At 38.5% G+C, this 27644-nt stretch overlaps 4 protein-coding genes and 1 long non-coding RNA gene across 12 annotated transcripts in view; 2 read left to right on the top strand and 3 right to left on the bottom strand.

The window, feature by feature from the left end:
• Window positions 1-1948, top strand: part of LOC101169892 (muscarinic acetylcholine receptor M5) — a 31018-nt gene extending 29070 nt beyond the window's left edge. For all 4 annotated transcript variants that reach the window (XM_020713869.2, XM_004082346.4, XM_011490444.3 and 1 more), the window contains one exon: window positions 261-1948. In XM_020713869.2, coding sequence (XP_020569528.1) covers window positions 331-1893 — 1563 coding nt within the window. In that variant the 5' untranslated portion in view covers window positions 261-330 and the 3' untranslated portion in view covers window positions 1894-1948. The remainder of the gene's footprint in view (window positions 1-260) is intronic.
• Window positions 1949-3008: 1060 nt separating this feature from the next.
• Window positions 3009-6290, bottom strand: LOC101171791 (fibrinogen-like protein 1-like protein). Its single transcript, XM_004082598.4, has 2 exons — window positions 5609-6290; window positions 3009-4275 (listed from the first exon to the last, which is right to left on the bottom strand). The coding sequence occupies exons 1-2, from the start codon at window positions 5751-5753 to the stop codon at window positions 3581-3583; spliced, it is 840 nt and encodes a 279-aa protein (XP_004082646.1). The 5' UTR covers window positions 5754-6290; the 3' UTR covers window positions 3009-3580.
• Window positions 6291-7455: 1165 nt separating this feature from the next.
• Window positions 7456-10242, bottom strand: LOC101169647 (KATNB1-like protein 1). 3 transcript variants are annotated; one of them, XM_011490441.3, is made up of 10 exons: window positions 9962-10242; window positions 9215-9321; window positions 9096-9133; window positions 8734-9010; window positions 8527-8642; window positions 8391-8441; window positions 8222-8311; window positions 7995-8099; window positions 7825-7918; window positions 7456-7735 (listed from the first exon to the last, which is right to left on the bottom strand). In XM_011490441.3, exons 2-10 carry the CDS (start codon window positions 9314-9316, stop codon window positions 7694-7696), a joined length of 915 nt encoding a protein of 304 aa, XP_011488743.1. In that variant the 5' UTR covers window positions 9317-9321; window positions 9962-10242; the 3' UTR covers window positions 7456-7693. The 3 variants fall into 3 exon arrangements, with proteins under 3 accessions (XP_011488743.1, XP_004082393.1, XP_011488744.1); XM_004082345.4 differs by having other exon boundaries at window positions 9966-10242; XM_011490442.3 differs by having other exon boundaries at window positions 7825-7908; window positions 9966-10242.
• Window positions 9427-22939, top strand: acp7 (acid phosphatase 7, tartrate resistant (putative)). 2 transcript variants are annotated; one of them, XM_004082344.4, is made up of 14 exons: window positions 9427-9728; window positions 10574-10688; window positions 10909-11109; window positions 11208-11390; window positions 12228-12253; window positions 12978-13075; window positions 16897-16959; window positions 19069-19183; window positions 19312-19425; window positions 19951-20017; window positions 20375-20442; window positions 20540-20611; window positions 20920-21057; window positions 21139-22939. In XM_004082344.4, the coding sequence occupies exons 2-14, from the start codon at window positions 10586-10588 to the stop codon at window positions 21202-21204; spliced, it is 1314 nt and encodes a 437-aa protein (XP_004082392.1). In that variant the 5' UTR covers window positions 9427-9728; window positions 10574-10585; the 3' UTR covers window positions 21205-22939. The 2 variants fall into 2 exon arrangements, with proteins under 2 accessions (XP_004082392.1, XP_023807149.1); XM_023951381.1 differs by lacking the exon at window positions 9427-9728 and having other exon boundaries at window positions 10397-10688; window positions 21139-22936.
• On the bottom strand, window positions 10928-15829 carry LOC105356934. Of its 2 annotated transcripts, XR_002292980.2 has the most exons (5): window positions 15121-15829; window positions 14304-14369; window positions 13099-13182; window positions 12836-12967; window positions 10928-11037 (listed from the first exon to the last, which is right to left on the bottom strand). It is a non-coding gene; the product is annotated as an uncharacterized LOC105356934 (long non-coding RNA). The 2 variants fall into 2 exon arrangements; XR_910976.3 differs by lacking the exon at window positions 14304-14369 and having other exon boundaries at window positions 15121-15823.
• Window positions 22940-27644: the final 4705 nt, after the last annotated feature.

Genomic DNA, 27644 nt, shown 5'->3' with positions numbered 1-27644 from the left:
AATAATATGTTATCATTATTATTATTATTACTTGAAATAAACATTCACTTTCTGTTTTTACAAAAAAGGGACTTGTAGTATTATGCTTATTTAATTATTCATTTGTTTATTCATTCATTCAGAAAATCACCTTAAGTTTTTCCAGTTCCAGTTTCTAACACCGTGAAAAAAACAATGTTGTCACTCATGTTGCTGAAATTGGGGGTCCCTTGCCAGACAAGAAAAGTGACCCGCATTTTGTTTTTTTTTTTACTTTCCAGGTGACATTTCTAGACATGGAAAATCCAAACAAACTCCAGTTGGCTGGAAGCCAGTAAAAACCAGAAGACCATGGAAGGAGAAATTGCGCTAAACTCCACGCTGAACGCCACTACGACAGATATCCACCTGGTGACTCACAATCTGTGGGAGGTGATCACCATAGCGACGGTGTCAGCTATAGTCAGCATCATCACCATTGTTGGGAACATCCTTGTTATGCTGTCTTTCAAAGTCAACAGCCAACTGAAGACTGTCAACAATTATTACCTGTTAAGTCTGGCAGCTGCTGATCTCATCATAGGAGTTTTCTCCATGAACCTTTACACCTCCTACATCCTGATGGGTTACTGGGCTTTAGGGAGCCTCGCCTGTGACTTATGGTTGGCGTTGGATTATGTGGCGAGTAACGCCTCAGTCATGAATCTCCTGGTCATCAGTTTTGACAGATATTTTTCCATCACCAGGCCTTTGACCTACAGAGCCAAACGGACTCCCAGACGAGCCGCCATCATGATAGGCTTGGCCTGGCTCGTGTCCCTGATTCTCTGGGCACCACCTATTCTGTGCTGGCAATATTTTGTCGGGAAAAGGACGGTACCTGAAAGACAGTGCCAGATCCAGTTTTTCTCTGAGCCAGTAATCACGTTCGGAACAGCGATCGCTGCCTTTTACATCCCTGTTTCAGTCATGACAATACTGTACTGTCGAATCTATAAGGAAACTGAGAAGAGGACAAAAGATCTGGCGGAGCTTCAGGGAGTTAACTATCTGGCAGATAGTGGGGTGACAAAGCCTCAGAAAACTATCATCAGATCCTGTTTTAGCTGTAAGCTACGTTCAACTTCACATGAAATGAACCAAGCCTCCTGGTCCTCCTGTAGTAGGAGCACCGCTGCCAAATCAGCAGCCTCCAACAGCGATGAGTGGTCCAAAGTGGGTCAGCTCACCACCTTTAACAGTTACGCCTCATCAGAGGAGGACGACAGGCCTGTGTCTCCGGCAGACTTCCAGACCTCCCTCAGAAATGCAGAGTGCGAGGACAGTAAGAGCGGGGTTGGGAGCGTGAGCGAGCAGCTCAGTTTCTTCCAGACGCCTCGCAGAAGTACCTCACAGAAGAGCAGCAAGTGCGTGTCTTACAAATTCAAGCCAATGGCCCAGGAGCCTCACATGGAGCACCACAGTAATAACAGAGACTCCAAAATGGTGTCATCAGTCTTCTCCTCCGCTGAATCCATGACTGTTCCCTCTACATCATCAGCATCCAAGCCTATAGACGGCACACTGAAGAACCAGATCACCAAGAGAAAGAGGCTGGTGCTGATTAAGGAGAGGAAAGCAGCTCAAACCCTCAGCGCCATCCTGCTGGCCTTCATCCTCACATGGACACCGTACAACATCATGGTGCTGATTTCCACCTTCTGCTCAGACTGTATCCCCTTATCCCTGTGGCATTTAGGCTACTGGCTGTGTTACGTCAACAGCACCGTCAATCCCATGTGCTACGCCCTTTGCAACAAGACTTTCCAAAAAACCTTCCGCATGTTGTTGCTTTGTCAGTGGAAGAAGAAAAGACTTCAGGAGAAGCTCTATTGGTACGGACAAAACCCTGTGGTTAGCTCCAAGATGTCATGACTTAGTCTTTTTAACGTGTGTGAAACAATCTGTAAAAAATACATTTTTATCATCGCTCTTGACTTTTTTTTTAACTTAGTCTCCAGTGTTCAGTGAGGTGCATTAAAATTGTTGCTCATGAGACAATAGTTTTTGAAATAGCCTACACTAAAAGCTACTAAAACTTATCAAATAGGGCAACATAACACCAAACTTTAACTTTGATAATAAAAACAGTATTTTTGTTCTAACTGATAAGTGAAAGCAACGTCTTGATATTTGCATCATGCAGTGCAAATGTACCGTATACAGTAGATATCTGCATACAAGTAAAAAAACATCATTCTTTCTGTTTACCACATGAATCCCATTGGTTTCATAGTTTCACTGACTACAGATTACACAGCCCTGACAAACTGGCATTCCCAAGCATAGAACTAAAACTTTGATTTTGAAAGGTTCTAATTTAAGCTAAACATAAAAAATTTTACCCGAAAAGAATGATCGTTTTACAAAAGTCACAGGGTTGCATTTAGGACTCAGTGATTCCAGGCTGTCCAAAAGGGGATAAACTGTTTGACATTAAAACATAGGCCTGGGTTAGTTTTTTTCCTTTGCAGAACACAGGGACTCTAGCAGCAGAGCAACTTCAGTCAGAGGTTTTTGAGGATCTGCCTCAACCCCGCGCTGTAAAAAGCCAAAAAGAATACTTGTTTTAAGAAAGAAAATTGTTTTAAATTATTTTCTCAAAATAAGAATTCTTGGCAATTGTGTTGCCTGTTCAAAGAAAATCTGTCACTAAGATAAGAAGTTTTGACTTATTCCTAAATGGCCTGTGTTTAGACATTCTTCCTCCCCACAGCTACAAGGATTTTGAAGAAAAAAACAATCTGTAACAACTTTTATAGTTTACCTAGAGGATTAGGAAAGTATTTGTGAGATATCTAAGGTCAGAGAGTATTAACTATGTTCCAAAAACAGACAGGTAGTGCAGTTGTGTGACATTTACAGTTTGTTCTGCACTAAAGCATGACATGTAAAACAAACCAACCCACTAAACATGCTCAGTATTCCATTATAGAGCTTTTGTATTTTTCTCCCAAATAGTATGATGAAAAATTCGCTCACAAGCGGTCAACACTTGAAAAAAAAAACATTTTTAATACTTCCAACTAAATAACATTAGTGTTTACATAAAGAACAGGGGAGGGTACACTTTGTAAAAATGCCTGTGTGTTTTCAAGTCTCAGGATATTTTTCTGCAAACATGAAAATATTACTTTTTTTTTTTTCATTTTAAATTACTGTTGCTGAATAAAGTGTCTGTCTGACAAAATAATACACAAGTAACACACCTAAGAGAAAAAAAAAATATTTACAAGCTGTTTTCCATTTGATGGAAGATGTACATTATTGCTGTGGATCATAAGCTATAATGTTATGAAATGTTTTTTTGGGGGAAGAAATGCTTTGCTTTGAATCTGTTGTCATGTTGGAGACAAAGCTGGAGCGAAAATAGTGTTCAATTTTAAACAATGTGTCATATTTGTGGTCGGTTTTTGCCTCACTTGTAGTATTTTGTGATCATTTTGCCTTTCATAATAAAATGAGGTGAAATAAAGGTCCATCATGACAGCAGCTGCTACGGGACAGTTACCAATAACAGCAAACACTATGGTGTTCTACACTATTAAAACAAAATCTGTTGTTATAACTCATCCTTTTTGCAGTCTCCACTATAAATCATCTTCACTGAGTCTGAAGGCCTCACCATCATCCAAGCATACTTGCACAAATGCTCTTTGTTGCAGTCCTTCTGCCAGTAAATGACGTTCCTGCGATTCAGGTTGGCTCCAGCACAGGCGTCATACCACCATCCACCACCGGGCACGCCTTGAAACTCCAGCTTGGCACAGTTTTGAAAGTAGTTGTCATTATCTCTGTCTTTAGTTGTGAATTTTTGATTGTCGTGCAAGTAGTTCTCCGTGTCCATGGTCAGAGCGTCCACCGCAGTGCCCTGGAATAGCCCCAGCCTCAGCCTGAATGCCTTCAACTCATCCTCCACTAAAAATGGATCGTACTCGCCCGTTTTGGTCACTGCGTCTCGGTCCACAAGCTTCACTCCCAGTTTATAGTGGGCGGGGCCGAGAGTGAGCTGATTAAGGTACTTGTTTCCAAGCCAGTGGTCACCTGTGACATCCCCGAAGCCATTTTTGTACTCGTCCCAAGTGCGGTCAAAATTCACGCTGCTGTTGACGGTGATGTGCTGAACTACGGTCCAGCCTCCCTCCTGCATGGCGCAGTAGGCCACAATGGGAGAGTCGCCAGGTTGGATGAGGTAAACACCATCTCTAGCCTTTCCTGATGATGTCATCAACATGTCGTAGCAGTCTCTGGGCAGCACTGTTGTGCACAAATAAACCAAGCAGTGAGGGGGGTGCATTGAATTTTTTTCTTTTTTAGTATGTTTCCAGCTCTAAGTTGACCTGGTAACCTAGGGGTGCCCAAATCCAGGCCTCGAGGGCCCGTGTCTTGCTGGTTTTCCAGAAACCCTGCTTTATTTGCTGCTGATTGCCAGGACCAGGTATGTTTAGCCAATAAGGAGCTTCAATGGCAGGTTGGTTTAAAAACATGTAAGACACCAGCCACTGAGGCCTAGATTCGGGGACCCCTGCTGTTACCTCTAGAATTAAGCCACAATGGCACATTAAACCACATTAACCATTGACAGGGAAAACCAGTTTCCATGTGAAAACTCTGGGGGTAAACCAATTTAATGCACACATTGACAAATTTTTGCATGGTTTGGCTTTTATTTAAACATTTATTTTGACCAAATTGTGTGTTTAAGCATTAAACTATTTCTGTACACTCCATGTGGAATCCAATATCATTTGCATAATTAAATCTCAATTCTCCTTTGGGTTTGTTAATTTTCTTGATACATTAAAAAATAATGGATTTAGAAGATAAATTGTCAATTTCCTTTACTTAATTTTGGAAAACAAATTGATACATTTAAATTCAGATTAGTCTAAAGAGTTTATAGGCAGATTTGGATTGCATGTTATTAAATAGCATGCTTTGTTCTATACTTTTTTTTTAAATATGCACTGATTTTACAGACATAATTTTGGATTAAAATTATTTTTTCATTTATTTACTGATTTTTGCTTTGATGGAAACGTAATCTTAAATACAAAAACAGACCAGTTTTGATCATAGTTTTAGCCTTTATTAAAGGTTTATTTCAACTTTTTCAATTGCTTTGTTTTCCTTTAAATTTATTTTATAAAATGTAAGATTGCTATGCAAAAACTTATCCAAAACAAAAACCATAACTTAGGGCAGTTAATTTTAAATATATTATTGATTATGAAGTAACCTTTCAGGTTGGAAATTTGAAAATATTCAGTCAAAATAGAAATTGGTATTTACAGTACACACATCTGGAATTTGTCATTACATTGATCACCTGAAAAAATTATTCCTGTGTCTACAACATAAGCATGATAAAATGTCTATGTTAGACTGTTTACTTCCAAATCTGATAGACCAAACATTTAATTTTCAATCTTCAAATCTGAAAAATCAAATTTCACAAAGCCCCTCAGATGTGATGCACAGATTTGGTCTGAGATGCATTCACATCAGCTCATTAAACAGGATGAGCCTTGTTCTGAAAACAAATGCTAAGGTACAGCAAAGGTGAAGAAAAATAAAAGTCGATGAGTACCTCTCATTCCAAGGTTAAGCACCATATTATAATCAGTGGGGGTGAGAAGATTAATGTTTTTGGCTCGGATATCCTCCGTGTCAACTCCATTCATTCCAAGCAGCAGTGTGGCCACTGCCAGCAGCCAGAGCCTCCAACTCTTCATCCTTTACTGTCTTCTTCTGTCAGCTCAGACGAGTTAGTGCACCACGCAACAAAGTAGCAGTAAAGATGAAACAAAATCCAGCTAATAATGCAAACCTCTCGAACAAAGAATCAGAATGTAAAGATTAGCTAATGTCATCTACCGGGTTTTCTCTAGCTTTGTGCTCATTTGTTGGATCTGAATAAAGGTTATCAGAATGTAAACACGTCAGCAGAGTTCAGATTCACAGACCTTCAGCCTCCGCTGCCCACCTACAGTTGGACTTTATCCTCACTGTGCTCTAAACTCCCACTTATCTGTGTCAAATGAGATAATCCCACGTGGGAAGTCGGACTTACTGAAGTCACAGCAGTGGAGGGAGTTCCAAGATCAATTAAAGACAATAAAGCTGAAGGGAAAGGCTTCCAACTTTTATCAAAAACTTCATAGGAGTTTGGTTTTTCCTTGTTCATCAGAGGAGAAGGTTTCAAATATGATCTATTATTTGATCATGCAAAATGTTTATATTTTATGAGTGTGACACTTTTTTTTAAAAATGATTTGGTTTGTCATTAAAAAGACCATCTCTGTCATATGTTCAAACACAACTCACCTTTTACATTCTCACTAAAGGGGACCCCCTGTATTTAATGTATAAGAAAGATTCTTAAACTCTTTACAGAGTTTGCACGAAAAGTAATATGATAGCGAATATGAGACCATGGTAGCACAAGCATGGCCAAGGGGGATAAAAATAAGATAAAAGAAATTCCACAGAATTTGCTCTCTCAACTGAATTCTGCCGGCCAATTAAGAGCACATTTAATTTTAAATTAAACATTTAAATTTAAGTTTAATTTAATTTTTAAGGGCAATTGCATATTAAAGTTAAGGTTTGTCTCATTAGGTGTGCATTTGTCACATCCCCATGGGGGAGCGAACGGTCAGCTGGAGACAAAACTGCGCCTGGGAACCTATTGGTAGTTTAACTCCCCCAATCCAACTCCCTAATGTTGAGTGTCAAGCAGGAAGGCAATGGTTCTAGATAAGACTTCACTGGGGATTTTAACCTATGACCCAACAGTCTCAGGATAGACTCTCTCTTCCACTAGGCCATTGAGTTTGTCAAATTTTTTATTTTTTTGGGTCAAATTTAGATGCACAAATATCAATATGATTTCAAACAAATTAACTCAATTTATCTTTTTGTTTGTGACAAATCTATTCTGAAACACTCATCCCTGCAGATCTAACTTATGGGAAGGCACCTTCTGCTTTAGCATGCATACCTTAAAGACAGAAGAAGTTTTTTTTTCTGATATTCATGGGTTGGATTGCATTAGATGCACTTAGCATATATTTTTCTTCATGATACCAAAGCTGTCATTTAAATTTTTGTGCTTTGTGGTATCTCTGTGCTCCAAGCAGTACATTTTATGAAGAGTTTAAAATGTAATGTTTTCTTATCTTCCAACTCCCTTCATTTAGTTTTATTTTGGCTTTCCTGGGAGAACAAAGACACTCTTAAGATACAACCCCTCACCTCAAAAGTTTCATATAAATCTGCATAGGTGGTAATGCATTGTGCACTTCGGTATTCATTATTTTATGTAATATAACTTAATAAATGTGTTGTCTGTGCCGATAAAGCAAAAAATAAACACAACCGCAATGCTGAAATCGAAAAAAATGGTATATAAAAGAGAAAATTGACAGAGAAATATTTTTTATTATAATAAAATTTATCAAGAAAATATGTTAACATTACATTTTTTAAAGTAAAATATTGATAACCTTTAATTGTTCACATAATACAAACATTTTTTACAATACAAAACTTTCATAGTTAGATAAATCTGTCACTGAAGCAACTATAAAAGCATGTCTTCAGTGTTTGAAGGAACTTGAATACAGTACAATGAATGAAATGTGTCTAATTGCAGCAGTTGTCATTTGGAAGCTTATCTGTGCTGGTTGAGTTGAAACAGGAAAGACTCAATAAACTAGGAGGGAAAATAAAGAAAAAACATTGTTAACATTAAGAAAGGAAACAATCTGTATAAACGCAACAATAGTATATTTCTGCACTGACTTTTATCATTTTTGTCGCAACTTCCGGACCAGATTTCAGCAAAGGTTTCTCCTGCCATAACTCCCACAACTGCTGATTAAAAACCTGAAAATTTCTGAAACCATAAAATTATTTTATTTTTCATTTAAAACAGGCGCTGAAGATGAGTTTATCAGAATGAAAAATCTTACACATCCATCAGAGGAGGAGTTGTTCCACTGTAGCCGCTTGTCTGTAGCTCCTTCTTCCATTTTCTTACAACTGAATGGACCCACTTTAAGCCAACAATAAGATACCTAAATGAAGAAAAGTCAGCGATCATTCATGGATTGTTTGCTGTTCCATTTGCATAATGCATTTTATTCTGAAGTAGTTCTGCTAAGAGAAACAAAAAATGAAAGTCAAAAGGAAGACTCACTCTTCATATTTAGTGTTGAGGACTTTCCTAATCAGAGGAAACAGGTCCACACAGGATCCAATGGTCATCTTTGAAGAGTCTTCATCAATGCTGCCAATAAGGACAAATGGTGAAGTATGATTTATGTTCTTTGCTTGTGTTTCAAATCTTCTGTATATTCTACACCTACCATTTACAAATTATGGGGAGAAAGTCAACAACCACACCAATGTCTTGAATTCTGTTAAAAGATAAAATGTCACTTTGACATTTTTACAAAAACAAAATGTATGAAATGTCTAAAAAAAAAAAAAAACAATACAAACTTCAGAAAGAATGTCAACAGCTCTTCAGCATTTCTCTGCCAGAGTGTGAAAGCCACCTTTAACCTTAAATGTCTTCCAAACAGAACATCCACCATAGTTTTATGATCCTTCGACAGCTGAAAAACAAGATAAGTTTAGAAAGTTTCATATAAAGAAAAAGAAAAAACCTGAACTAAATAAAACAGAAGAGAGACCTGTGATAGTAACCTCAGTGAATAAACTGTAGCCTGTGTGCTCAGAACCAGTTAGACTAGTCTTGTGGTTATTATTGATGTTTTGCGAGTGCTCTAATGAGTCCCAGTGAAACATTTCTTGCTGCGCGTCCTGCAAAACTGCCATGTTGTTCTCCTTGTTTGCTGCTTCAAAGGTCCTCTCAGATGCGTGCTGCTTCCTTCTGACCACCGTTAGATGATGAGTTTTCCGCTTACATGACACTACTCTCTTTACTCTGCCTGGGTTGTTGCCGGAGCGACTAATTGGATACCTTAATGGGATAAAAACATTGAAAACAAACCTAAACACACAGCAAAAAAGGGAAAATAATAAAGAACTATCGTTGTACAGGATACCTCTTTTTGTAGAACTCTTCATTGCTGTCACTTTTACTCTGAAATGTAAACGTACAGTTAAAGTGATCATGCTTAAGACTCTTGGATTTAAGATCTATTTCTACAAATAAATATCTGACCTGTTTGGTTGTTGTTCCAAAACTGCCTTTGTCCTGTGGTTTGTGCCAACTGACAGGATGATCCAAACCATGACTGTTTCTCTCTTCACTGTCAGAATCCATTTAATCTAAAACAAAATAAAACAATACAAAAACTTACCTAAACATGCTTTAAATTATATTTTCTCTAAAAACTTGTTATTATTTATTTATTATTCATTTGAAAACACCCTTTTGGAGCAGCTTAAATTCATGTATGATGATTTATTTAAAAAATAAAAATAAAAAGACAAAAACTGACTAATCAGGCACCTGCATTGATGTAACTAGTTTACGTGTTTAACTTAACAAATCTTCATTTGTTTGTTCTTCATCTAATGTGCCAAATCTGTTACAAAACACAATGTCCCATAATCCCCTTCGGTTTTGTTGTGCTTTTTACGAATGACGTAGACGTGTTTTGAAGTTTAGAGTTTGTTCAGCTTATAACCAACCCCTGGCTTTTCTGCCCTTCTTGGACATGTTTTCATAAACTGTAAGTTTTTTCAAATGACTCTAAATAAGAGGAATTCAGGGCGTAAATATAGCAGAAAAGCGATATTTGAAGCCGGTTTCGGGTAACAACACCGTCAGCTCTAAAGCTAGCAACGCGAGAGAATGGGTGAGACTTAGCATTCTCCCATTAAACAAAGTCGTAGTTTCCGGACACACGGAAGTAGCAACAAATATTAATTTTAAACAAATAAGCAACGTCGTTTTCACACTCACTTACACTGGTGATAAGCCGCGCTGTTATTCGGGGGTGCTTTGAATGTTTGGATCCTTCCTGGATGAATCAGCCCATTCTCGACTCAAATATCCTTCCGCGCGCCCCCTCTAGCGACCGTTGACCTAATAATTGAGCTGATTTAAAGACCAAATATCTCGTTAAAGCTGCTCGACTTAGTTTCTCTGTAATCCTTGCTCTTGTGTTCTTTACTTAGCCTTTATTTCCTACCGTTGTTTTGAACTGTAAATGGCATCATCAGTGTCCTGACGTTCATTCTGTTTTGTTTTTTTTCCACTTATTGAACAGAGGCAAGTTCTGACCTGTGTGTTTGAAGCATTTACTGCATGCACAATGACAAAAATAAACCAGATCAGCTGTTTTTGTTGTCACATGATCTGTTTAGGTTCTCCTGCTGCTGAGCTTCTGCACTTTCATCAACTTGTTCTGCTGATGTTTCCTTATTTCCTGGGACAGTTGTGAAGCTTCTCAGATTCCCACATGTCATGTGATGATGCTTCTAATGTTCTGGTTTTCTGCGTCAAAGTCTTCAGGGTCATGTGATGATCTGGTCTTGCTTCTGTCTTCTTCTGTGTGCTCATCGTGACATCCAGGCCGCTGTTAGAATGCTGTCTGCTGCTTGTCTGCTCTTGGGCTTTGCACCCTTTCTGGTGCATGGTGTCCCTCCTATTTGGACCCAGCCAGAGCAGGTTCATCTTTCTTATGCAGGTAAGGAGTGGACAAAGTAAAGTGTTATTTTTTTCCCAAAATGTCTTTTAATATATGACTTTTGTGCATCCTAGGTAGACATAAATATATAAACCTTGTCACTGAAGTGGTCTGAAGTGATACTTTTGATCTACAAAAGATTGCAATCTTCTTGCTTTTGCAAAGTTTTGGATGAATTAAACCATTTTATAGTCACCGAGTATCTCATCTCCCTGCACAGGAGTACCAGGCTCTATGGTGGTAACCTGGACCACCTTTAATAAGACGGAGAGCACGGTGGAGTATGGCCTTCTAGGCGGTCGAATGTTCAAGCTGATCGCCAAAGGCAGTTCTGCTTTGTTTGTAGACTCTGGAAAGGAGAAGAGGAAGATGTTCATCCATCGGGTTACTCTCATAGGCCTCAAACCTGCTGCTACTCATGGTGCGTAGTGTTGTGGTTTGTGTTCGCTTGTAGCTCATCAGAAATCAAAACACCATCTTGACACCTTGTGTTGCTATTTCTGTTTGTTTTTAAATCAGTCTACCACTGTGGCAGTGATGAGGGCTGGAGTGACGTGTTCTCCTTCACTGCTCTGAATGACAGCTCTAGTTTTAGTCCCAGATTTGCTCTCTATGGGGATCTGGGCAACGAGAACCCTCAGTCTCTCTCTCGACTGCAAAAGGACACTCAGATGGGAATGTATGACGTCATCCTGCATATTGGTAAGGATTTCTGCCATCATTTTAACGGGGGGGGGGGGGGGGGGGGGGGGGGGGGGTTTGTTACTGTTTTGCAAAAAGTATTTTTTTTCCATTTACAGTGGTTCCTTGTTTATTGCTAGACGTTCATTCTAAAAATAACCCATTAAAGTTGAAATCTACAAAGAAGGATTATAGATGTTTTAAGACAGACACTAATGTTGTTCAAAGTTCAAAATTTTAGAAAAATCGGTCCAGTTTTATAGAATGAAAACAAAGATCAAAGATGTATGTAACATGAACACATTCTGTACAGGAGACATGGCACAGAGAAAACTGATTGACAAGGTCAACAGCCAATCAGGATGCAGGGCATAAAAAAAATGTAAATGCCAGGGAAAAAATCCCCATACCGGCAAGACTGCTAAAGGTGAACCAGGGATATGATGACCTATAAAGTAACAGTTATTGTCAAAAGTAAAATTTTTGGAAAACGTGTTTTTGACAAGTTTGTGTTCTTTTATTTTGCACTATCGAAGAAGTGTAACAATGATTTTAATCTGGAATAATAACCAAAGTCCAAGAAGGTTTTCAAAAAAATGCAAAAGTAGAATTCAAAATATTGGCCCTATCCATTTAAAAGAACACGTTGTTTTTCTGTGTGTGAATTAAAACACATGTTGCAGTGATAAACTATACTTGCTTTGTTGTTCCAATATTTCTAGCTAGACCATTTCATATCATCTACTGATGGAGGAGAATATTTTAAAAATCATTTGTTTCCCTAAACTCATCTGTTAGGTTTTAAAAACTTTAAATCCCCACAACTTTTCTAATCTGTGCATGTTTTTTTTTTAATAGGGGACTTTGCCTATGATATGCATGAGGTAAGTCATCTCTCCTACAAGCCAGATTTACGGCTTATTGTTAATTCTTAGTAGTCACGTCGCCTTCCTCTGTCTACCTCACCCACAAACCCAAAAACTGTTTATCATCAGCGCCTTTACAATCTCCCCAGTGCAGTGGAGACTTGTGATCATCATTACTGCGAGATGCTCTAAGCCTTTGCTGAAAGATGAGACGTCTGTCGATGTCACCCAAGTATTTGATGAATGAAGTGGTGCCATGCAAAGCTTTGCATCCCAAGTTCCAAGAACGTCTTAGCTCCTCCCACTTGTCATCTTTAAAATCTAGATGAAATAGCTTCATCTCGGATGCTGAGATTATTTTTTCTCAGATGAGTGATTTATGTTTGTTTTTGAAATAATCAAAAAAGAAGAGATTAGAATCAGCAGGCCTCCACAAAAATGGCTAACCGTAAGTCATTCACATAATGTTCCCCGCTGGAATGCGTGAGTACGTCTTGCAGCTTGACTGATATTATAAAGAGAAAAACAGAGAAAAGGAATGTGTCTGGTTGTAAGTAAAAGACATTAAAGCTGTAATAAACCGCCCAGCTCTAGGCATACCTGAGTGGTTCTGCGGGCTGATATCCACTTTCTGTAGCCGTCTGGAAAAGGACTCGTTTATTTAGGATCAGTGATTTGAGCAAAATGAAACGATGTCTTCATAGGAAACGGTTGGCGTCACCCGTAATGACTCTGTGTGCAGGACAATGCCAGGATTGGAGATGAGTTCATGAGGCAGATCCAGTCCATTGCAGCATATGTGCCTTACATGACCTGTCCAGGCAACCATGAATCTGCATAGTAAGTGGAAATATTTGCCTCACCTGATGTCCCAGTTTGAGTCTATGAAGTTGTCTGTTTTTGAACTTGTTTTACTGTAAATATGACATCCTTTTGCTCAACTTGAACTAGGGATGCAAAGAAGAGAGAAATAATTAAAAAAAAAGATCTACAGTAGTTATAGGAGTAACAGCAGGATTGGTTGAAAACTTGTTGATAGGATGTTGATTATGTTGATAAAAAGTTATAAAATCGATCAGGGAGTAAATCATTTCTGGAAAACTGTCAGTTTCTCTTGATGTTGTCCTCTCTATTTGCTTTTTATGTACATGTAAAGCAAACAAATCACACTCTGGCTTCTACCAATTTGGGTCAGTTTCAATTAGCTGAAGGTGAACCAAATCAAGGAATGTGTGCTGTTGCATTCAAATATAAGAACTTTTTTTTCCTACACTACTTCCAACAATACCCGAATACATTAAAATTAGACACTTTTCTAATCACAAAGAAAAAAACAGTATAAAACAGTGATCCCCAACCTTTTTAACACCACGGACCGGTATGACGTCACACAAAGTTTTCACGGACCGGTCTATCAGATGTAGGCAAATACCGTATTTTCCGGACTATAAGTCGCACCGGAGTATAAGTCGCACCAGCCCAAAAATGCATTATAAAGTAGAAAAAAACACAGATAAGTCGCACTGGACTATAAGTCGCATTTTAACTTTCACAACCTTATATGACACAATCATAGCAGACTGTTTATCTAATAATTTCACAGTAATTTTTTCTCAAACTTATTTATTTATTCTTTTCATGAAGCATCATTGGCCAACTAATACTCTGTTTTCATCCTGTATTTGTAGAAACAGTTGTCATTTTTATTGCATTTCTGAATCTCTGAAATCATTGGAAAAAAGAATATTATGTTTTTAGCCTTCAAGATCTTACTGTAAAAAAAAGGTTTGCTGATTCTCTGAGTCACTTAACATACTCCTAACACTTAACATACCTCATACATCATATTGTCCCAGGAACATCATCTCTGTTCCTCACAAATGAACATAACAGGAGGGTTAACAATGTATTTATTTTAATTTATTTCTAATATAAGTCGCTGCGGAGTATAAGTCGCACCCCTTGCCAAACTATGAAAAAAAGGGCGACTTATAGTCCGGAAAATACAGTAATCATTGACAAAATGCTACGATGAAGGAGGAATAGAATTGTGACAAGACAAACTCACAGCTTTTATTTTGACACGCACAGGTGTCATCACAGGTGTCATCATCCTCTCCATCCTCTTTTTATGCTTAAAATAAAAAGTCAGAAAAAAAAGGATATTGTCTGTTAAAGGGTAGTTTCATTTACCGTAAATTCCGGACTACAAAGCGCACCCGATTATTAGCCGCACCCACCCATTTTCACGTGTTTAACTAATTTTATACATACACAAGCCGCGTCGGGGGTACAAGCCGCATGAATTAGGCAACATTGTCATCCTGACGGATCACTTCCTGACTCAGAGTGTAAGTGTGATTTATTGGCACACAGTGGGTGGAGTCATATTTGCCTCAGGCTCTTGTCTTTGAGTCTATCTGCATCTGCCAAACAGAACAAACCTACTACAATGGAACCAACCTGGATGAATGAGAGTCTTCATAGACATACAACTGTAAACGTTGCATGAAATATTAATTTTTGGGGTCTGGAACCCCCCCCCACACACACACACAATTTTTCAAACTTCGGCGATGTCTGCGTTTGTGACATGTCGTCAGTCACACGCTCTAATATGGCCCTTTAAAGTCAGGGAAAGTTTATTTTTCCCTTCCTTTATAGACACAACGCGCCACTCGGTGACGCAGCTTAAGTGCATAACTTTGCAGTCTCATTTTCAGCTCATTTAAAGTTCAGAAATTGAGCTCAAATTAAAACCTCAGCCATTAATTTTCTCTTAAACATCAACAATGATTGCGTCCCAAAATTCCAGCAGGGTCAGTCATCAGTGGCACATTGGAACATTTCGAGGTACCAAATCCTGCAGCATAATATTTACTTACCGCTGATGTATTGGTCCAGCTTTCTGTTGTTCTTGGCATCTTTTGTCTTTTGCGTGTTCTTTATGAAATAGCCTCTAACAGTAGTCTCTTTTTATTGGCTCTGGATACCGACATCTGAACCTGATCCGAAAAGCCCGTTTCCTTTGTTACGTAATCTAAAATCCAGCTTTCTTTGCAGCGCTCCATACTGGATTTTTCCTTCCCAGTTTATTGTTATGCGTTCTTGCGTCGTATGTTCCTCTGAGTTTCCATCTTCAAGAACGTACGGTTGAAGTACAAATGAAACAAGGATAACCACAAACGTTTGCAGTCTGCATTCCAGCAGGATGAGAACAGCAGCTCCACAGGAGACGTGAAAATCAAGGCTCTCTTTGTTCATCGGGAGCAGAGGATGTTTGTCAGACCTTTAGAGAGAACGAATAATACCATTTTAATTACTGTCAAGTGATTGCAGTTCAGGATTTTATTTTTTCAGACCACCAACTATTTCCCTTAGTTTCTAAGGATGAATGTAGCCTCAAGTAAGATGAAAATGCATATTTCTAGAGAGTTTACATTCACCAACGCTACATTAAATCTGTAATTTGTTGTTATTTGAAGAAAATAACATGAACAAAAAAATCAGGAACAACCATCTACTTGGTTAAATAGAACAACTTGATTGTCTTTAATGCTCATCTAAATTAAATTTAAAACATTTTGTTCATTTTCCATTTTTTTCAGTCTGTAAATTACCGTAATTCTAGGTGCTAGTAATTTCATAAGCCTTTTCTGGATTATTCTGTAGGATTGTTCATTTTAATTTTCAGGGTGTACTTTGTGTTAATAAATACTCATGCATACCTTTTCCACCCACAAGGTGGAAGTATGACCACATGTTTAAACACTCATAACTCATTCGCTTAGGAAGAGATCTCATTCCTTTAGGTATACTTAAGTTTTATTAATGTCTCTAAGATATTTGACTTCATTTTCCACTTCCGCATAGAAAGAATTAAGAAAAAACTTATTTTTTGCTCATTTATTACCTGCAAATGGCTTCCACTAAAGAATCAGAGTTAAACATATTGTATTCCTAACAGTAGATTTGGAATCGAGAAAGCTTCATAAAGAGTTTAAAACTTGTCGGTGCATTGAAATGTTATGTTTGAATCCATTCGGTTTGTTGTTGCTAGCAGTTTCCCATATCTGCATCCAGAGGAACCGCCAGAACGTGAAACCATAGAGAGAAAGGGATTACTCTAATAACAGTAGGATCTAAAATTACCGTCTCGTTTAAACAGCATCTCATGGTTTCAAGAAAGTTGTATTTAGAGGTGAGTCTGCTCACTGCAGAAGTGAGGAAGACTCCGCCATGGTGGCTCCTACTTGCTCATCCACTCTCTGCTCCACCCTGGATCTCCCAAGTTGCCCAGATGTTGATTAGTTGGCTCCAGCAACTGACCATGAGGCAGACTTATAAGGTGATGTCATAGAGGCGACATCTATGCTGAACCTTTAATTTGGCAATCCGGGCACTGCCCAAACCTTTGTATATATTTCTATAAAAAAAATCTAAATGGAGCTGTGTTTTTTATAGAAATCATGGTTGTTTTTGTCTGATCATCTTCCATGTTGGGTTTTCTACCAGGCTGAAGCAATGACACAACGTTATTTATGGAACGTTCTGTCCAAACTGCAGTTGTGGCTCTGAATGTACCAAAAAGAATGTAGAAAAAGTGACGGTTTGTGGGGCTAACTGATGATCAGACTGCAACAATTTTCTCTTCTTCACAGCAACTTTTCAAACTACAGGAGTCGTTTCAGCATGCCGGGTCAAACCGAGAGTTTATGGTACAGGTAAGAGCCTGGTTAACTTAACATGAACTGTAATGTAACACAGCAGATGACAGCATACACTGTTCAGACTGTACAAAATGTACAAGTTCCACAAAAACAATGACTTTAAAGATTCATTAGGAGTCTGGCTCTCCTCACTCTTACTTTGAGGTTTCCTCTCTTATCTTTTGAACACTCAGACTACACAAAGAAGCTATACATGTGACTTACTGACTCATTGCCCGTGACAGGCCTCCTTCTCTCAGACAGTAAGATAATATCCTTCTAGACCACAGGCGTACTCTCTGTGGGTCTTGGATGCAGACAGGCTTGCCGGCTGGAAACCCTTCACTTGTGCGTGATTAAGATCGAGGGCAGGCACAGAGGAGCTGCAGAAGGCTACTGTGTGCCACTAAACCTCTGTAGTCTGTAATCTATCTTAGTGTGTTTTTTGGATGTGTAAAAAACGTAAAAATCCCAGAAAATGTTAAAATAGGGCAAGGGCACCCTTAGAAAAACTAAAACAAACATTTTTGTAAACTAATATTTTAATTACCGTAGAATGAAGCTAACAGAGAGACAGCACAAAGACAAGTGCCTTTAAAGTGCTTCCATGGGCTCACATAGGTTTAGGCTGCAGGCAGGTATTGGTCATTATGAGCTTCTAATGAGCTAATTGGCAACAGATATGGGAAGGTTTCTTTAGCTCTTTATTATTACAAAGTCTAAAGAACATGCATCATCAGTGCTTTCAAAGAAGCACCAATTTATATGTATCAATATGTAAGGGATAATGCCCAGTGATGTGTTCATTATCAGAAATCAATGGAGGCGTGAACTATCCTCCGATTTGCGTTGGACGGATGCTTCTGCAAAACAAGTAATTTATTTTCATATTCATTTAATAGTAATACAATTATTTATAACCACGTTTTCACTCTGTACCATTTAGAATTGAGTTATTAGACGTGTATCGGGAGTTTACAATGTACTGTGAGAAAGCTGTCAGTAAAGCATGGTTGCTAATTCTACCAAGAGCAGGCTTTTTCAAACATTGACTTAAAATTTTAAACATGCAAAGATCAAAGAAATTCAAAATTTATATTTCAGAGGCCATAGAACACCAGCATATATTAAACATGGCTATATGAGACATTGACTGTATATGAGAACAGGATCAAGTGGGTGTAACGTCACCAATGAAGTCAATTCAGTCGCCATTTTTTTGTGATACGGACGCTGCCATATTGGAGCCAGACAACATCCGTAAGCTGTGACTGGTCAGTCTGTCTGAGTCAACATTCCTATTGCAACCACTCTCACTAATCAGGAGGTAGTTTGTTTAAAGACCACACCCTTATCACTTGAAAGTGGGATTTAATCTGTCAATTAAAATTTTTTAACGTTCAATGTGAAACCAGATACTATTATTGAGGCATCTGATTGGTCCGTTTATAATTTGAATAACTTGTGCTACTGACAAAATATCATGAAAACCTTTAGGATTAGCAAGAACATGTCAAAAAAGGTAGCAGAGCAAGGATGGTTATTCTGGCAAACAGAACGACCATTCTATTTGCTGTTTATTTCTCAATAGAGTTCTATGGAATTTTGCCTTCCTGGAGCCAGCGGGTATTTCCTATTTGGAAGATGAAGCGGGGAGTGATCAATCAGTCCAGTTCTCATTTGTAGCCAGTGGAATGGACAGAGCCTGAGATCAGATCATGTGAATCATTTATTTAAATTGACTGAAGTTACCTTTTTGTTAGCCCAACAGAAGACATATTTTTACCTTGACTAATAAGAAATAGAACAGCTTTGAAACGTCCAGTAAGGGCATTAGACGCACAGCTGTTAATCAAAGACCATGCCTTTGTTTATGTACACATTTCTTAAGTGAAAAGTAAAAAGAAGGAACATCTGATCCTAGGAAAGAATCAGTTCAACAAAGAGTGGACATCTTAATTCAGTCAATACTACGTTTTTGAAGACAGCAAAATGAATAGAAATGCACATTCAGAGGAGGGTTCTGTCTCTGTCTTTAGCTGGATTTTGTTCGCTGAGTGACTTGCAGCACGCTTCCTCTGCTGACTGGAGGCTGTGTATCATTTTAACGGTATGTTTCTGCAGCTGGGACCTGGGGTCGGCGCATATAATCTCCTTCTCCACTGAGGTTTACTTCTATCTTGAATTTGGCCTGGAGCTCATTTTCAAGCAATATGAGTGGCTGAAAAAAGACCTGGAGGTTAACAACTCTCCTCCATTTCAACACCTACTGTAATTTTCTGACATTGATTTTATTTTATTTGTTGCTCATTTAACCGACATTTGTGGCTTTTTTTTTCCGATATCAATGGATGGATGCTGACCTAGGAAGCCAACCGTCCAGAGAACAGGGCAGTGCGCCCTTGGATCATCACCATGGGACATCGGCCCATGTACTGCTCTGATGACGATCAGGACGACTGCACTAAGTTTCATTCCTTTGTACGCAAAGTACAGTTTCACACGCATCACTCCGAGAGCCTGATTACATCTCCCGTTCATGTCATTTCTTTCATTTTGTTTGGCCAAACCAACTCAACCCTGCTCAATCCAAATGTTTAGACATTCCATTGGGAAAAATTCCCAACTAATATCACGTATTATTGTTGACATTTTAATTACATGATAAAATTTGATTACATAAGGAAGAAGTTGCATTACTGCAGCCACTGTTCATTATGCTCTCTTTGCCTTTATAAGGTAAAGAGAAACAGGGTTCTCATTTGAATTTCAGAAGAAAGTTCTGCTGTTCTGCTCGGTCCACACCAGACGTGTAGTTTAAGCTGGAGCAGCACATCCCTTTGGGCATGCTGCTGTAATCTGTAATTCAGCCCTAATGGTTTCCGTTGTGCTTTAGTCAGCACTCCGTTGGTTGAGGCTGGCATGGACACAAAAAAGCTCTAACAAAGAGTGTTTCACAGCACAGGTAGAATTGCAGACGTTCTCATTATAACTGTTTTAACTCAGGTCAGACTGGGCCGGAACGACACCAAGCCACCAGCTCCTGGCCTTGAGGATTTGTTTTACCGCTATGGTACGCTCCCATTCTACTGTTTACAGATTTGTTTTCATTACTCATCTGTTGAAAGAGTTGTATTGCTTAAAAAATTGTTTTTAATTGAAAAAAGGCAGTCTTGTATCTTTCTGGCGTCCTTATTCGAGGATCTCTTTTTGAATAACATTTGTGGATTTAGTTTGTTTTGTGTGGATAATTGACTTGACGTTGGAAATGTTGGTTTCTTTGATCTTAATATTGTTAGAAGCAGAGAAATGCCCAAATTCAATGTACAAAACCTCTACAAAAAAAAAAAAAACTTGGATTGCACTGCGGTTTAGTGTCATCATATTTGTGCAGAAATGTTTTGCCTTTTGCTGTGAATGTGTTTTACAGGAGTGGATTTGGAGTTGTGGGCACATGAACACACATATGAACGACTCTGGCCGGTCTATGGTGACAAGGTCGGCTTCTGCGTTTTTAATTCTCAACATTGTCCTCATCTTCCGAGCTACTTGTCAGATATGCAAAGCCACTTTTTTGTTTTATTTTTCCTGGTAGGTGTACAATGGAAGTGCAGATCAACCTTATGTGAACCCCAAGGCTCCAGTACACATTATCACAGGCTCTGCTGTAAGTGTCAATACATTACTGGGAATGGTCATCTACATTTATCGGAACATGTATTGTACACAGTCCTGTCTGTGCAGCTGCTGGTGTCCCACACGAATCAAGCAGCAGCTGTTACTCTGGTTAAGTCTTTTCTGATGTGGTGGCTGAGCAGCGCAGCGCATGCTCTGCTGTTTAGCCACAGAGGAATTAGTCATCAGCACATCAAAATACAATCACGTGGAAGTTCAGCTCAAAAACAGACGATTTGGAGAGAAACACATGGCTCCCGTGCTGCATAGTCTGAATGATAGAGGCTGAATTTGCTGCAGGGCTGCAGGGAAAGGACCGACAGGTTCCAACCAAACCCTAAAGCATGGAGCGCCTTCCGCAGCACAGACTATGGCTACAGCCGCATGCACATAATCAACGCCAGCCACATTTACCTAGAGCAGGTATCAGATGACCAGGTAAGCAGATATTGAGTAAAGTGCACATTTACAGTAAAAGTTTTCACCAAATGACGACAAAACTGCTGCTTTATCTTCCAGCATGGCAAAGTGATTGACAGCATATGGGTAGTAAAGGAAAAACATGGCTTCTCTTCTTGGCTGTGAGGACTCGTCATTACCAAAAAAAAACTCATGTGCGCCAAAATGATAGATGTAATTTACATTTCCTGAAATATGTGACAATGTTTCATTGCTTTCCTGAAAATCATATTTTCATAATCCTTTGTTTGATGCTAATTTTCTGAGAATGGATTTATGATGTAATATTTCCTGGCTAACAATTAAACCACACTGTTATATGTAAACAGTATTTTGGCGATCCATCACTGTTGTCAAAATTCTGTGTATCTTCTAATCAGCAGCTAGTTAGAAATCCATTTTATCTAATTCTTGCCGGAATTAGCTATCGACAAAATTGTAAAAAGACACATTGTGAGTTTGGCAGACACCGCATTTAACTTCAGAGGATATTTTTCTTTTCAAACACCTCCAAACAGACTTCAAATGTTTTTCATTGTTCCTGGACGAGAGACTCTCTCAGTTAGTCCCTGCAGGATATTAGAAGCTTTTCATTGTCCATCTATGTGGTCGTCAAGATCTGATAGAAAAACCCATATCAAACTCCTCAGAGTTATGGAACTCAGGAATTCCTAGTTGGAGCATGTGCAAAAATGAACAACATTAAAATATGGGCACAATAACTTATAATAACACAATCTCTGTAATGTTTTTGTATTATTCTGCTTATTGCATGCACAAGAAATTAGTCTTTGTTTAATATGGTACTCCTAGGTTTACACACTGGTTATTACCAAAACACATGGGGTTACTTTAAATTAAACCCTCGATGGGAACTGCACAAGGACTTTCTCCAACAAAGGACCCAAAGCATGAAGTCAAGAAGTCGTTCTTCACACAACATGTCAAAACAACTATTAAAGCTGCTTCAGAAAATCCAGAAGTGGTCGGGCGTCAGTAGCGTGTCTGTAACTTACCGCAGCGTTGTTGAGGTTAAATGATGTTAGCCCAAAGCTCTGCTTGCAGGAAAAATAATGATTCCTCACATTCTCATGCAACCCAGACCAGATTGCAAAGTCATGTAAGTCTCAGTAGAGATGGGCATTAACAAAACACTGGAAGGTTTCAAAGGTCGGCTCTGTCATCACACCGTCATCCATCTCTGTCTAAAGTATGACACAAAAACAGATGACTGGAAAGTTTCAGTAATCAGCATGACTTGTGTCACACATGTACAGTACTTTGGGTTTTCATTGGATATGAGTTTTACATCATCAACAGTTTGCATGTCTTGCTAAACTAGAGTACCCAGTTTGAGCATTGTTTTGGGTTGGATTAATTATAAATAAATGTGAGGACTGACAGGTTGAGTTTAACAACCCAAATTCACCTTTATGCCTATTATTTTACTTATTGATTTTGTATAAAAATGTAATTTCTTTACTTTTCACTACATCTGATCTTAAATAAATCACCCGTGTTTTCCGTACTATAAAGCGCACTTAATAGGCTTAATTTTTCCTTTATTTCTTATAAAAAACAACAGTGTCCCTTAGACCCTGGTGTCCCTTTTAGCTTTATGGATAAATTCTTGTTGAGCTCACTGGTGTTGATGCAATTTCTTTTTTTACACTATATTAACAAGGGTGGAAGTTAGCGTAGTCACTGTAACGTTTGTTTTAGTGATATCAGTCTGTTTTTTATGTGTTGCAAACAAGGATGCGAGTTACAGGTAATGGAAATATGCTAACATGGCTGACGTGCAGCGTGTTACTATAAGGTTTAGAGAAAAGTGTGAATAAAGTTAATAATGTCTGAATGACAGACTCATCTCTGACTTTTTGTCTTGCTTAATCATCCCTAAAGTTCGGAACGCCTTATACATGACAGAAGTTTGAAAATAAACCATTCATTGATGTTGACAGTGACAGCTAACAGTGTAAATCAGATAGAAGAACGAAACAAGAACAAAAATTAGTACAGTGATCCCTTGCTACAACGCAGTTTACTTTTCACGGTTTCGCTACTTCACGGATTTGCATCGTGCATTGTGTTCTGCATTCTGATTGGCTAAAAAGTCACTCCGCTTCTTCTCTACCTGTGCGTCAATAACGCTGCAGTTTAATATGTACACGTACGTAAAACAGCTTGCCAAATTAACAGCACGTACGTGCAAATTCTCTTGCAATTTCGAGTTTCTCTAAAACCCATAGAAAAAAGAGCAACAACTGCCTATGACTATGTTCTTCTCCCGAACAAACACACACCTGCATCGCGGGCTTCAGAAAAAGAAAACACTGCAGAGTGGAGTCAGGATGCAGCGGCTCAGTCTGAAGAGCAGTGAAATACACCTGAGTCACTATTTGTCCAAGTGTACTTTGTATTTTTTTCATAATTGCTTTTTAAATTTCTCCCGTTTAATCCAATTACTCGGGTCGCGGTGGGCGGGGCTAATCTCCGCGATTTGAAGCCTTCTGACTGTTCACATTGATGATTAAAATTATTATTTGACAGTACAGTACAGAGTTATTTGTTGAAAAAAAAAAACGTTTCTAAAGTACTTCTATTTGTGAAACAAATGCTTGAGCCTGTAAAATGGTTTGTTCTTTCTTTTCAATGTATAATAGAGTACCGTATTTTCCGGACTATAAGTCGCCCTTTTTTTCATAGTTTGGCAAGGGGTGCGACTTATACTCCGCAGCGACTTATATTAGAAATAAATTGAAATAAATACATTGTTAACCCTCCTGTTATGTTCATTTGTGAGGAACAGAGATGATGTTCCTGGGTCAATTTGTTGTATGAGGTATGTTAAGTGTTAAGATTATGTTAAGTGACTCAGAGAATCAGCAAACTTTTTTTACAGTAAGATCTTGAAGGCTAACAACATAATATTCTATTTTCCAATGATTTCATAGATTCAGAAATGCAATAAAATGACAACTGTTTCTACAAATACAGGATGAAAACAGAGAATTAGTTGGCCAATGATGCTTCATGAAAAGAATAAATAAACAAGTATGAGAAAGAATTACTGTGAAATTATGAGATAAACAGTCTGCTATGATTGTGTCATATAAGGTTGTGAAAGTTATTAGTTCTTGGTCACAGATTTTGTCAAATAAATATCCTGTCAAAATGCGACTTATAGTCCAGTGCGACTTATCTGTGTTTTTTTCTACTTTAAAATGCATTTTTGGGTTGGTGCGACTTATACTCCGGTGCGACTTATAGTCCGGAAAATACGGTATTTAATTGTATAATAATTGAAAAAAAAAATAGAGGTTTCTACTTCACGGATTTTGCCTATCACGGGTTCTTTTTGGAACGTAACCCCCGCGAAAAACAAGGGTTTACTATACTGTTAAGCAACACTTCATTTTCAGGCTTAGAGTTGAGTAAAATGTAGAATTAATGGACTCTTTTAGTCTGTTTCCGTAAACCGTGAAGTCATTACGCTTCTCTCTGAGGCCTCATGAGTTTTCGTTTATTTATGATGTTTCCCAACATTTTTTTTAACTAGTTGCTCTCTCATTGAACAACTATTATACTCAGAACACTTGAGAGCATCTGTGTGCTATTTCACTGCACCTATGATCACAAGGCGGCACTCCATCACTACAGTTAATTAGAGCAGAAGTAGACAAATCTTTTGACAAAGGGTTCTAAAATTTGACAGAAGGGACGAACCAGGACTGGAGCAGATGCGGGAAGCGTTTTTTGTAATCCACGTTATGAAAGAAAGAAATAGCATGGAATATGGATGAAAACATGCTTTCAGTTTGATTTAAAATAAATGTATATATTTTAAAACAGAACATTTTGGAGTTTTTATTTCAAAACTCTGGCTTTTGTCCTCATTTTAGTGCCAATTGAACCAAAAGGTTTATGTCCCTCAGGAAAATGCAAACTCTGAGGACTGCTGTGTTCATGTGGTGTTGGAATGATTGGAAAAATGACTCGGAAAACACACAGGAATGTCAGAAAAATAACAAATCTTCCAACACCACATGAATGCAGATTACTTTCTGCACCTAAACAAAGGTCAATCCGTTAGTTTTGCACCATCTATGGGGAATCACCAGAACTACAGGGGAAAAAAAAACATGGATTAGCAATATAATTTATTATTGTTTGGCGAGCCAGATTAAATAGTTCAACGGGCTGCACATGGCCGTAGTTTGCCCACCCACGTTCTAAACTATAGACAAAAGCTGTGTGTCGGAAGGATGTCATACACATATGGGGGTTCAGAAGCCGAAGCAGGAGAAGCAAAGGCAGGCTCTGGAAAAGGCCTCTCTGGCTTTTCAACAAAGTGTGGCAGCTGTGCAAGAGCTTCAGTTGAACTAAATGAAGGTGATGAAGCTCCACCTGAAGAATTACATACACTAGAACAGCAGTTATTGCAATTTCTCCTTCTTCCACTTTCGGCTTCTCCCATCAGGGGTCGCCACAGCGAACAAGTCGCATGGTAAATTTGGCAATGTTTTACGCCGGATGCCCTTCCTGACGCAACCTTCTCAAACCGGGCTTGGAACCGGCAGAGGTAGAGTTATTGCAATTTCTAATCAGTAAAAAGATACAGCTTGATGAACAAGATATTTCCAGCTGTTTCACACTAACAAAACAAAGAAGACCGAACAAAATCACCTATTATTGTACAGCTGATAACCTCAAATCAAAAAATAAACATTTTGACTCAGACAGAAAAACTAAAGGACTCAGAAAGAAACCAAGAAAAGGAGGAAACAGCAAGAGCAATCCACATCCTTCAAGGATAGGAAAGCCCATCTGGTTTTTGCCATTCTCAAGGATGAAATCTTTACACGTTTTGAGGTTCCGAAGGAGCTAATTTCTGATAGAGGCCCTCAGTTTACAGGCCGAGAGATGATATGCTTTTGTAAAAGCTGGGGCGTAAATCAATAAATAAAGGTTACCACTAGTTATCACCCCCAAGCAAACCTAACAGAATGATCAAAATCACGATCTCCTCATATGTAGGAAATCAACACAACACTTTGGACCAATGGATCTAAGAATTCTGTTATGCCATAAACTCTGCGTATCAAAAAACAACTTTAAACTCACCTGCTAACGTTAGGATGGGTGCTTAAAGGACCTTTAGAACGAATGATATCTACACAATCTTTGTCAAATAGCCTAGCATACTCTCTTCTATGCAGACAGCAGAATCTCATTTATCGACCCAAACAGAGAGAATAAGTGTCAGTCTTGACAAGCCTGTTACTCAGTGGCGGACCGTGCATTACACACCTGGGGCTTCAGTAGTGCTACGTTTAAATCACTCAACCCCCTCATTAACCATTTTAGAAACAAGCTTTGCATTGCATATTGAAAATTCCTGTAGCCACAATAAATGCTTCTAAATAAACTGTATAAACAAAAAAGGAAAAAAAATCTCTTTATGCAACTACAACCAGCAAAAAACAATAAAAATAACCACATAAATGTTGAATATTAATAATTATGATATTTATCATTTCACTCATCAAAAAAATCTGATTATTTGAAGACAAAATCCATCCACCTCTCTTTCCTCAAAAACAGTTTGATCACCCTGTCATGTAGATTATCCTGCTTCATTTTCGTCAAAAAGTCCTTTTCTATTTCCATCAAGGCCAGTGCTGAGGGCCGAGTCTGTCCAGTTGTGTTTCTGCTTGGGTTTTAATTCGCTTTAGAGCTGAAAATGTCCGCTCGACAGATGCAGTGACACGGGGATGGTCAGCGCCAAACACACAAATCTGTCCAGCTGCTCATGATCTCACTTAGATTTTTCTGAGGAAGGAAGTCAAGGAGATCAGTGGGAGATTTTCCTGCAAAGTCATCCAGGGCGTTTGTTACAGTCAGCTCCGTTTTTAACTGAGACAGATCAAATAGTGCTCTGCGGCTCTGTGTCAAACTGTATTCCTGAAACTTCTGTCCGATCAGGTCTGAATACCGCAACGTTGCCTAAAGGCCTGTTCACACCGGGACGAATTTTGCATATTTGCGCGCGAACAGTTGTGTTCTTCTAGCTTTATGACACAAAATACAAACTTTAATGTTGTCCAAATTGAGCTGCAAAAACAGAAACGAAAAAAGCAAAATGGAGCAAAAAAACCTGTCTTCCAAACTAAAATCTGTTTCCCTTTCATGATGTTTCAAAGTCAAGTGAAATCTAAAGTTGAAAACAACAAACTTGAAATCCAGACAAAATAGCTTTGATGAGGACCTGCTGTTTAATATAATAAATTTGTTATTTCTATTTTTTTGACTATTTTTCCCTTGTTTTTTTATTGCTAAAAATTAACTGATCAATAATCCAAAATCAAGATGAATTGAGATTAAAGCTCCCATGTGAGCATTAAATGACTGAGTTTTTTCATGAAGAACTAGTGCATACTAACTCAACTCCTCACCTCCATTAAAGATCCATTCATCTGGTCCCTGCAAACAAAAGAAGAGTTCTTTACTCTAAAATACAGATTCACCTCTGTCCCATCGTTGAATTCCATTGCTATGTGGCT

This window comes from Oryzias latipes, chromosome 22 (genome assembly GCF_002234675.1).
Source record: "Oryzias latipes chromosome 22, ASM223467v1".
Lineage (NCBI taxonomy): Eukaryota > Metazoa > Chordata > Actinopteri > Beloniformes > Adrianichthyidae > Oryzias > Oryzias latipes.
The sequence above is the reverse complement of the archived record's forward strand: the minus strand, read 5'-3'. Positions and strand labels throughout refer to the sequence as shown.

What these genes read in the sequence shown, in the direction of transcription:
- LOC101171791 (XM_004082598.4), bottom strand. Translation starts at nt 5,753, where the DNA reads ATGAAGAGTTGGAGGCTCTGGCTGCTGGCAGTGGCCACACTGCTGCTT. An exon ending in GCTTAACCTTGGAATGAGAG is followed by an intron (nt 4,276 to 5,608) that starts GTACTCATCGAC and finishes TGTGCACAACAG; the next exon opens with TGCTGCCCAGAGACTGCTAC.
- LOC101169647 (XM_011490441.3), bottom strand. Translation starts at nt 9,316, where the DNA reads ATGGATTCTGACAGTGAAGAGAGAAACAGTCATGGTTTGGATCATCCT. An exon ending in CTGTTGACATTCTTTCTGAA is followed by an intron (nt 8,442 to 8,526) that starts GTTTGTATTGTT and finishes ATCTTTTAACAG; the next exon opens with AATTCAAGACATTGGTGTGG. An exon ending in CTCAACACTAAATATGAAGA is followed by an intron (nt 8,100 to 8,221) that starts GTGAGTCTTCCT and finishes TTCTTCATTTAG; the next exon opens with GTATCTTATTGTTGGCTTAA.
- acp7 (XM_023951381.1), top strand. Translation starts at nt 10,523, where the DNA reads ATGATCTGGTCTTGCTTCTGTCTTCTTCTGTGTGCTCATCGTGACATC. An exon ending in GGATTTGTTTTACCGCTATG is followed by an intron (nt 20,018 to 20,374) that starts GTACGCTCCCAT and finishes TGTGTTTTACAG; the next exon opens with GAGTGGATTTGGAGTTGTGG. An exon ending in GGCCGGTCTATGGTGACAAG is followed by an intron (nt 20,443 to 20,539) that starts GTCGGCTTCTGC and finishes TTTTCCTGGTAG; the next exon opens with GTGTACAATGGAAGTGCAGA.